At 42.0% G+C, this 10,792-nt stretch overlaps 1 protein-coding gene across 1 annotated transcript in view; it reads left to right on the forward strand.

The window, feature by feature from the left end:
- Window positions 1–10,503, forward strand: part of CD4 (CD4 molecule) — a 70,904-nt gene extending 60,401 nt beyond the window's left edge. Inside the window, exons 2-8 of the mRNA XM_044679079.1 lie at window positions 4,393–4,551; window positions 5,236–5,484; window positions 6,922–7,254; window positions 7,856–8,080; window positions 8,337–8,455; window positions 9,095–9,162; window positions 9,464–10,503. Coding sequence (XP_044535014.1) covers window positions 4,393–4,551; window positions 5,236–5,484; window positions 6,922–7,254; window positions 7,856–8,080; window positions 8,337–8,455; window positions 9,095–9,162; window positions 9,464–9,467 — 1,157 coding nt within the window. The 3' untranslated portion in view covers window positions 9,468–10,503. The remainder of the gene's footprint in view (window positions 1–4,392; window positions 4,552–5,235; window positions 5,485–6,921; window positions 7,255–7,855; window positions 8,081–8,336; window positions 8,456–9,094; window positions 9,163–9,463) is intronic.
- The last annotated feature ends 289 nt before the right edge of the window (window positions 10,504–10,792 follow it).

The raw sequence follows: 10,792 nt of genomic DNA on the forward strand, positions 1-10,792 counted from the left end.
AGGAGGAGGAGGAGGAGGAGGAGGAGGAGGAGGAGGAGGAGGAGGAGGAGGAGGAGGATAGGGGCAAAGGAAATCATTGATGGACCTCTGGAGAGGCAACCTTTTGACTCAACTGCCAATAGATCTCCATAATCTATTACATCTTGAAATTGATGAAATTAAAATCACTTCCACCACAGGGCAAATCCTGGAGACCTAAAAGGTCATAGGTTTTATAGGGACTCTTTTTGTTGTTCAGTCATTTCCTATTCTTCATGACTTCATCTGGGGTTTTCTTGGTCAAGTTACTGGAGTGGTTTGCCATTTCCCTTCTCCAGTTTGTTTGATGGTTGAGGAAACCGAGTCAAACAGGGTTGTGTCTTGCTCAGGGTCACACAGTTTGGAAGTGTCTGAGGCCAGATTTGAACCCAGAAAGAGAAGTCTTCCCAACCCAGTGCTCTATCCACTGTGATACCTAGCTGCCCTTTATGGAGAAGGGAAAGACTTTTACTCTAGTGACATTGGCTGGTTTTATAAACTGGGAGAAGATAAGAATTGTTGTTATACAAGGTCTACATAAATGTGAGAGAGTATGGAAGTTTCCAGGGAAAAGGAAGATAAAGAGTTTGTGTCCAAAGTCCAAAGCAGAAAAATGAGCATTATCAGTCTCAGAGAGCCCCATAGACTCTAGGTCTTTTTTGAAATATTGCCTCTACTTAGAGATGATCTTTTGGAAGGAGATGAGACAATCAGGGAAGAGACTGGAAAGAAAGAAGGAGAGTGTCCTGGGGGGACATATACATTAAGGGGATGGGAGATAAATCCAGCAAAAGACACCCAAAAAATGAAGTCAGGAGAGCCGGGAGACAGAGGTGTCAATGAAGCCAAGAGAAGAGAGAAGACCTAGAAGGAAACCCTGGTTAACAGTGTCTAAAGCTGTAGGCAGATCAAAGAGAATAAGATCCAAGAAAAGAATTAACAGTTAAACACTGGATCTGTTGAACAGAAAATCTTAGAGACAATAAGTAGAGGAATGGAGTTGGAAATCACATTGAATAGGATTTTGAAAAAATGAATGTCTAGTGAGTAGCTAAATATAGATGATTAAAAAAAAAAGTTTACTGCTGAGGGGCAGCTAGTTGGTTCAGTGGATAGAGAGCCAGACCTAGAGACGGGAGGTCCTGGGTTCACATGCAGCCTCAGATACTTTCTTGCTGTGTGACCTTGGACAAGTCACTTAACTCCCATTGCCTAGCTCTTACTGCTTTTCTGCCTTGTAATATGGTATTGACTTTATGATGGAAGAAAAGGCTTTAAAAAATAAAAAAAGTTTACCAGTGAAATTAAATTGTGGCACATAGATGTAATGGAATAGTATTTTGCAATAAGTAACAATAAGAATTCAAAGATGCATGTTATGACATGAATTTATGCAAATGAATTTATACAAAATGAAGGAACCAAGAATACAAAATACACAATGACTACAAAGTAAATGTAAATATTTTTACTGAATGCAACAGAAATGACCAAAGTTGGTTCAGAAGGAGAGAAGTTATACATCTCTTCTTTCTTCAGAGAGGTGGGGGACTGTGGGTGTGGAACATTGCACACACTATCCGATTTCATTAGTGTGATGATTAGTTTTGCTAAACTACTTTTTATTCCCCCTTCTTATTTATTATTTTTATCTGTTCCCTCTTCCTTCCTTCCTTCCTTCCTTCCTTCCTTCCTTCCTTTCTTCCTTCCTTCCTTCCTTCCTTCTTTCCTTCCTTCCTTCCGATATATTTGCAAATGAAGGATATATAAAACTAAAATATGTCAATAAGCAATATTTTAAATTTGTTTGTGAACGGAAAGCGAGACGAAGGTAACAATGGAATAGCAGGATCAAATAAAAAAACTTTTAATGATACAGTAAAGTTCAGTATATTTATAGACACTGGAGAAAGAACCAGTAGATAGGGAAAGATTGAAGATGAGTCAGGATTGGGGATGATTAGTGTGGCAAGCTCCCAGAGGAGACAAGGAAAGGAATACACTCCCCATTCCTCAGAGTAAAGGAAGAAGGAGGTAATGGTGAAGGTATAGGGGATTTTGACTTGTGGAATATGAAAGATGAGTGAATGGCCTTAATTTTCTCATAACAAAGGAGACAAGGACAACCACTGGGGAAGGAGTTGTTGATATTGTTGTTCAGTTGTTTCAGTTGTGTCCAGCTCTTTATGAACCCATTTGGAGTTTTCTTGGCAAAGATACTGGAATGGTTTGTCATTTCCTTCTGTAGTTCATTTTACAGATAAGCAACCGAAGTAAATAGAGTTAATCAACTTGACAAGAGTTAAACAACTAGTAAGCATCTGAGGCCAGATTTGAACTCAGAAAGATGAGTCTTCCTGATTTCAAGCCCAGTACTCTATCCAGTGTACTAACTAGCTAACACCCCTCAAGGGATAGGGGATAGGGGGGAATGAACTAACCAGAGAATGCTTTTTTTAGGACTTATTTTTCAAATTTACTTCAATTTCAGCACATGTCTAGAATTATTCTAGACATTATTTATAGAAATTACATACATATTATATATATTATTATATAGAAATTAATTATTTATAAATACTAGGTTATTGCCTAGTAGGAACTGGGCAGCTCTATCATTTATTAATATATTAGAAAAACATCAATTCCAACTCTCTTTTTATAGACCAGGAAACTGAGACTCAGGAACGGAAAAAGACTTACCTCAAATTCCACAGGTAGTAGGTTACAGAGCTTGGATCTGAACCTAGATTTTCTATCTCCAAATTTAAGGCACTTTCCATTAAAACAGCTTCTAAATACCATCCTTGTCAAAGATTCATCCTCAGGTAGTCTTCTCTGACTAGGTAAATGCTGGTCCCCTACGTCTCACCTTATTATACTGAATTTATATCTTTTGAAAATCTGCAGGACACACTGATTCTTTCTAGACCTCTTTTGTCCCTCAAGGGAGCTGTAAATGGGTACTTTTCTGCAAATGTCAGAACTTAGGAGCCCAAAGGTCCTGGGATGCTAATTCTAATCTAAATTCTGAGGCAAAATCAAAGGATTTCTTGAAGCTTCAATTCATCAGGAGAAGCTCCCATACTTAAGTTAATCACAATTTATACTTAAAAAAAAAAAGAAATATCAGAACTAGACAGAAATGGGACTTCCAATCTTGGCAGAATGAAATAAAAGGTTTAGATCTGGAAGGAACAGTAGGGAAGACTAACCCAATTCCCGGGCCCCCCTTTTTTGGTAAAGATATTTTATTTTACCAACTACATATAATAACAATTATTCTACAATACTAAGTTTTCTTAGTATAACAATTTTCTTAGTATTTAGTATACTAAATACTAATTTCTTAGTATAACAATTTTCTTAGTATTTAGTATACTAAATACTAATTTCTTAGTATAACAATTTCTTAGTATAACAATTATTCTACAATACTAAGTTTTCTGAAGTTATATGATCCAAATTGTCTCCCTTCCTCTCTTCCCTCCCTCTTCCTGGAGATGGTAGACAATTTCATCTGGGTTATACATGTATTATGCAAGCCATATTTCCACATTGTTCATTTTTGCATGAGAATAATCATATAAAACCAAAACCCTAAAATAAAAACCCCAATAAACTAAAGTAAAAAAATCATAGCTTCCATCTGCATTCCAACTCCAACAGTTCTTTCTCTGGAGGTGGATAGCATTCTTTGTCATAAGTCCCTCAGAATTGTCCTGGATCATCGTATTATTGAGAATAGTTGTCTATCACAGCTGATCATTCCACAGTATTGCTGTTGTTGTGTATAATGTTCTGGTTCTGCTTATTTCACTCTGCATTAGTTCATGGAGGTCTTTCTGAAATCATCGTATTCATCATTCCTTACAGCACAATAGTATTCCATCACCATCATATACCACAATTTGTTCAGCCATTCCCCAATTGATGGATATTTCCTCAATTTCCAATTCTTTGCCACCACAAAAAGAGCAATCGTAAATATTTTTGTCCATGTCAGTCCTTCTCCCTTTTTAAAAAATCTCTTTGGGATATAGACCTAGTAGTGGTATTACTAGATCAAAGGGTTTGCACTATTTTATAGCCCTTTGCCAACCCACTCTTTTTATAGATGAAGAAACTAAAGCCCATAGAAGAAAAGTGATTTAGCCATGTTCACACCAGCAGGAAGCATGGAACGGAGCAGGGATTTGAACACAGATCTTTTGACTTGAAATTCACTGGGCTTTCCCCTTACTATCACACCAGAATATCTTGCTCTGATGACAGTAATCTTCAAGTGCCTCAAACCAGAAAAATCCTGAATGTTTAACATATTATAATAGCAATAGGTACGACCTAAGGGGAAAAAAGTTTTTTCATTCCCAGGACCCTCAAACATGAAAGAGCGAGTGGATTCCTCCATAAACCAATGGGATGTGGGCAGCTTTCCTCTGACCATTAAGAATCTGGAGACATCAGACTCGGGGATCTACTTCTGTGAGGTGGAAGACAGGAAGCAGCAGGTACAACTCCTAGTGTTCAAGGGTAAGTGAAGGAGGGGAATGAGCCGGTCATCTTTCCTCCTCCCCAGGTTCTTCCCATCCCTCTCCTCTTCCCCCACCTCTTACTAACAGAAGATACCTTGGTACCAAATGAGCCCTTTCAGAAGTTCTCATAATAATAGGACCATTTATCCAATACTAAAAATTTGCAAAGCCTTTTATACATGTTACCTTTGTTTATATGTTACAAATGCTTATATTTGATCCTGACAACAATATGAGGTAAGTGTTACTGTTTATCTTCACTTAGCAGTTGAGGAAACAGAAGCTGTCAGTGAGAGGTTAAATGACTTACCCAGAGACAAATAGGCTAGTGAGTGTCTGAGGCAGGATTTGAACTCAGATCTTTCTGCCCTGGAGTTGGAATTCTAGCAGCCCATCTATAGCCCCACCTGGTTACCTGGGGAAAAAAGGGATAGAGAAACTGGAATGAGAGAGAGAAAGAAAGGAGAATAGTAGAGACAAAGAAAGGATGAAGAAAAGGAGAAGAAAGAAGATAGAGGAGAAAAGGACATAAGAGAGGACAGATCTTGGGGACCCAGGAAAAGTGGCATGATGGGTGGGAGGGAGGGGGTAGGTGTCCTGGGAGAAACAAAATTTCTGTATCTGTTTGCTTTTTGGATGTGCATAGGTGCACGTAACTCAAGGCTGCCTTCTCCCTCTACAGTGACAGCCAATCCAAGTGAGTCTGTGCTCTCTGGGAACAACGTGACTTTAACTTTGCACAGCCCTCCCAACCTTTCTGAACTCAAGGTGGAATGGCATGGTCCAGGAGATAAAAGTAAAAGGATCCTGAGTTCAAACAGGAAAACCTTGAACTTGCTCCAAGTGGATCCTACGGAAGGGGGAGACTGGGACTGCACCGTCTCCATAAATGGCAAAAGCCTTAAACTGAGCAAAAAAGTCACAGTACATGGTAAGAGAAACAACACTCTTCCTCTGCTCTCACTTTCCAACACCAGCTTCCAGTGACTCTACTCCATAGACTTTCAGGTCCCCTTTCTTCACTCCTATCCTGAACCTGTGTCCTTTGGGGAAGCAAGTTTTGGGATTTCAAGAAGGATCTTGCCTCTCCCACGCTCTCTGATACATGAGAGACAAGGAGATGGCCCTCTGGGATATTGTGGGTCATTTTAGTCTCTTCTTAGGGTCAATGTGTGGAAAAGAGGGCACAAATAGCTTCCAGACTGTCTACAACTCAACAAAGGGGAAGAGGAAGGAATCCATTTCTTTCTCTTCTTTGACACTCCCTCTATCTCCTACATTTCACTTATTCTATTTTTTAAATTTTGTTTTATTTAATAATTTAATGAGCTAATCATTGTTGAATAAATTTTATTTAATCATTGTTTAATAACTTTTTATGGGCATACTGAATGCAAAGGGGAGAAATTCCACCTACCAATGCAAAAAGACAACTTGAAGTGTTAGGCAGTTGCCCAGTATGCTAATAGGTTAGGTGACTTGCACAGGGTCACAAACATCTAATATATGTAGGAAGCTGGACTCAACTTCATTAACATAAAAAAATCTATTGAATACCTACGATCGGCTATTGATTGAGTCCAGAGTTAGGTACAAGCTCTAGAGCAATGTTGGCAAACCTTTTAGAGATTGGGTGACCAAACTACACCTTCAAGCTGCTTGTGAGCCCCTCACGTTACCCTAAACAGTGGAGGGAGGACGTGTTTGTTGGGCAGCTGGGCAGAGGGGCAGGGGATGTGAAAATTGTCCTCAGGTACAGTGGAGAGGAGGAATGGAGCAGACCCTCCCCCCCCCCAAGGATGAAATATCTTTGCCAATATGGTTCTAGAGTATATTCAGAGAGGTTGAAGACCAGGTTCCTGTCCTCAGGGAATTTAGAACCTATAGGAGAGATTAGATGATGGGAATAGAAAGACAAATAAGAGAGCAAACCCTAAGGAAGCAGTGCTGTGCTTACAGTGAATGCTAAAGAGGAAATCTACAGGGATTCAGAGAAATGAATGACCTTTTTAAGAGAGGGAAAGGTTCCTTAGAAGAGGTAAGATGACTGGAGAAAGAATTGGACAAGCTTGGAGGAATATTCGGGCATTCTGGGCAAGGGGACTGAAGTAAGCCAGCCAAGGCAGCAGAAATGTGCATGGCATTTTGGGAGAATGATGACTAAGTCACTTTGGCTAGAGTGGAAGGGTTCATGTAGGAGAGCAGTGCAAAGTTAGGCATAAATATAATCATTTTTAAAAGTTACATGGGCAGATTTTGGAAGGCTTGGAATATTAAGCTGAGTTTGAACTTATTTCCCTTCTCTCCCTCTTCTTTCCTTTCAGTCTCTCCTTCTGATCTTACCTTCTTGTCTCCATCATACCTACAGGTTTCGAATGCCTCTCCAAGCACTACTATACGATATCGGGCAAAGATGCCGAATTCACCTTCCCTCTAAATTTAAAAGAGCAGGAACTGGCCCGGATGCAGCCAAATGGAGAACTGACTTGGCAGGTGAAAGGGGCTGCCCGGTCAGCCAAGTTTTCATGGAAGGATGACTCCTTGACTCTCGACAGCAAGTTTAAGTTTAAGCTGACTAAACGCCACCCGATCACTTTGAGTCTCTCCCCAGTCTTGCCCCAGCATGCTGGCTCAGGAGTCTTCTCACTAATGCTTTCTTCAGGGACCCTGAAACAGAAGGTTGACCTGGTGGTAATGACAGGTGAGCAGGGGAGGGCTGGGCAGACAGCCTCTCCTTAGATATCACATGGCCATGCCCAGAGCCTGAGTGGAAGGGAAAGAGAGATGGGGAGGACCCAACTGCCTAATCAAGTTGATCAGGTTCTTTCATACCTCTCAGTAGTCTCCAGGAACTAAAGGGCCCTCTTATTCCTCAACCTTAACTTGCTTGTGCTTGGCCTCGCTAGTAACCTTCAAAAAGCACTGAGTCCAGAGTCAGAATCTTTTAGTTCTGGTTTTCATTCCAATTCTCTAACTATCTTGCTGTGTGATATTGGACAAGTCCTTCAGTCTCTTTCTCTCTTTGCCTTTCATGCTCACTAGGTCTGCCTCTCTGTCCCTATTTGTCTCTGCCTCAGTTTCTTTCTCTGTTAAATGAGAATGGCAATATATCTCTCAAGGCCACCTGGTTTTGAGGATCAAATGAATCAAGGCAAGTGGGAAAGCCTTGCAAATTATACAGCACTCCATTAACATAGGCACTGTTGTTTTCTCTATTGTCATATCTCTGTCTCATGCCCTAGAATGGAGAGGGAATAGTAACCCACTCCAGGTCCCCAGCTTCTGCCTCTTGTTCTCCTCAGCTGTGTCCCAGGATTCATCACCTCAGCAATTATTCTGTGATGTGCTGGGCCCCATAATCTCTGGGCTGACACTGAAATGGCTGTTAGAAAACCAGACAAAAGAAATCCTGGAGGTCTCAGAGGAGCAAAGGCAGCTGGAGGTGAAGAAGCCAAAGCCTGGGATGTGGGAATGCCAATTGCTACTCAACGGTACTGAACTACTGAAATCGAACTCCTTCCAACTGGGTAAGAGCCCTCCCCAAGGCTGGCTTAGTTCTTACAAGAAGACAGGGAGCAATCCTCATCCCACCATCCCACCGCTTAGACAACCGTAACCTCTCTGGGGGCCTCAGCTAACCCTCCTGCTGGGACCCAACGGTCTCATTTCCCAGCCCAGTTCTTTCTGTTCAATCCCTCCCTCCCTCTCTTTCTGGATTCCTTCTTAAAGTTCAAGACTGTGACTTGGAAGGTGACAGGGTCTCTCTATGTATCTCTCCTCCAGCAGCAGAGTTGGAGTGGTACCACCCCCTATATTTGGGCATCGGTCTGGGTGCAGGAGCAAGCTTGTTGCTTCTCTCTGGGTTCATTACATGCTGTTGTGCCAGGCGAAGGCACAGGCTGGTGAGTAAGCCTCTCCTCCCTACATTACTCCAGACATTCCATCAAACCCCTATGACATCCACCCACCCTGTTGTTCTTACCCACCATGGTCAAATTAGTGAGCTCACAGACAGAATCATAGAACCAGAGAATGTTCAAGCAGAAATGAACCTACCAGGTCATCGGGAGCAAATGATTTAACTTCTTTGGGCCTCAATTTTCCCACCTACGAAATGAGGTCAGGTTGGACTAACTGGCCTCAAGAGGTCACTTCCCGTTCTAAATCTGCTAGCACAAACCCTTCATTTAAATGGATGAGGAATAAGAGGCTCCATTGAGAGATAAAGGGCCTTGTGTCCTTTGCACTGGAGGCTTGGGAATGAATACTTTAATCCTGCAAAACTCATCATTGCTTTTATGTTCCTTACTCCTGCCTCCTACCTCCTTCTTCCCCCACATCCCAATGTCCTAGATCCGGACTAGACAGGGAAGAAGTAACATCAAGTTTATTCTGGGACAGATTGCCTTGGCAATAGTAATTCCTCTAGCCTGAAACCTCCCCCTATATGCCTCCTTTCTACTCTGAGTGGATCTTGGGCTTATGGAACCAAGTCTTTCACGCCTCTAATCTCTCATCATTCCCATCTTTTCCTTGGACAGCGCCAAGCAGAGCGGATGTCTCAGATCAGGAGGCTCCTAAGTGAGAAAAAGACCTGCCAGTGTCCCCAGTAAGTTTTAAAAGGGTTCTAGAAGATTCTGAAGTAAGGGTGGAGAGATGGAGCAGGGACTGAAGAATCTTTTGGGTTCAGAGTTCTAATCTGAATGAAAGAGAGGATTAAGCAGATGAATGCAAGAGAAGGTCCTAGGGAAGAGGGGGCTGAGGGCCAAGAAGGGATACGAAGAGGTCCAGGTATACCGGGAGGACCTGAAAGTGGGGAGGATGGAACGATGTGGTATGCAGCAGAGAGAGGGAAGGACAGAACTTTTTGAATTGCCCTTAAACGTATCTTTATTTCTTTTTTTCCCTAGTTGATTTTAGAAAAACTGTAGCCTGAAGAGTTAAATATGAAAGAAGGCTTGCCTGATTGGTGAAAAACCTCCACCCCTACCTCTTCAGTTTCTAGCCTACTGAAGGCGAATGTAGGAGGACCGAGACATTTAGGTTCTCTCGTCCTTTCTACCTCGCACCCTTGTTATTCTACTGTCCTGTGATGCATCCACAACCTAATCACTATTACTTACTCCTTCCTTCCTCTGCTAGAGCTCTCTGGAGGTCATTGCATCTCACTTGCCTTGGGGCAGAGGGGCAAGATGGTGCTTCACTCCATCCAGAGAGTGAGGCCATGTTGTCTCTGGTATGTGCTTTCCAGCTTCTTATAGCCCTTAGACAGAAATGTTCAGCGTACACACTTAATCCCTCCTGCCACTATGCCCTGCTCTATTTAGTAGCCTAACAGACTTATGGGTATACAGTCAGTGTCTTTACTTCCATTTCGCCCAAACCTAGGAAATCTTCATCCTCCTGATAATCTCCTTGGGGGCAGGGACTACCTTTTCTGTATCCCCAGCACTTAACAGTGTGCCTGGCACATAACAGGCATTGAATAAAGGGTTTTGATTGATTTGATGAACTGTCTTCTCTCCTCCTTCACGACTTCAGATCCTTCATTAAGCTTTTATTGACTGATGCCTCTTTTTCTCCTTCTGATGTTCTGGGCTATGGATGACAGTGGGGGCCCAGAGAGAGGCTAGAATTAAGTTTGTAAACTTCTGGAGAGGTCTAGGTTGGGGACTGATATTCCCGGGTTCTTGGCTATACTTGTTCCTGCGCTATAGTTCTCTGTATTTCACCCAGTCCCTTCTCTCCTTCAACCCCTTCCAACTCCCCATCAGGACTCTAGAATTTGGGACCTGAAAATCAACCTTCTCTTCCTGGGTCAGTCTTTTCCCCATGCTCCTAGCCTTTGTCCCTACCTTAGTCTCTATCCTTCTACCTTTCAATATATTCCTTCTCTTCTTTCCCTTCTAACTCTGTCTCCTCAAAGTGACTTGCTCAGGATAAGGCTCCTTATCTCCTCCATAGAGTGATGTTTCCTTTCTCTTCTTAGTCAATGAAAAAATTTAATAAACAATATAATAAGAACAATGTTCTTCTCATTATGTTTCTAGCTGGATCCTCACTGGGGGCTTACCATGGCTAGAGTCTTAGGCAGAATATAGGAGGACCTTTCTCTGAGGGTCAGATTTCTTCTGGGCTCAGGGTTAGAAAACAAACAGAGAAGAGGTTAATAATCTCTCAAGAGCCAGGCGGAAGTGTCTGGGTCCTGGAGCAGGAAAAGGGGCTTAGATTGCCTAGGG

The sequence above is a fragment of the Gracilinanus agilis genome, chromosome 5 (assembly GCF_016433145.1).
Source record: "Gracilinanus agilis isolate LMUSP501 chromosome 5, AgileGrace, whole genome shotgun sequence".
NCBI lineage: Eukaryota > Metazoa > Chordata > Mammalia > Didelphimorphia > Didelphidae > Gracilinanus > Gracilinanus agilis.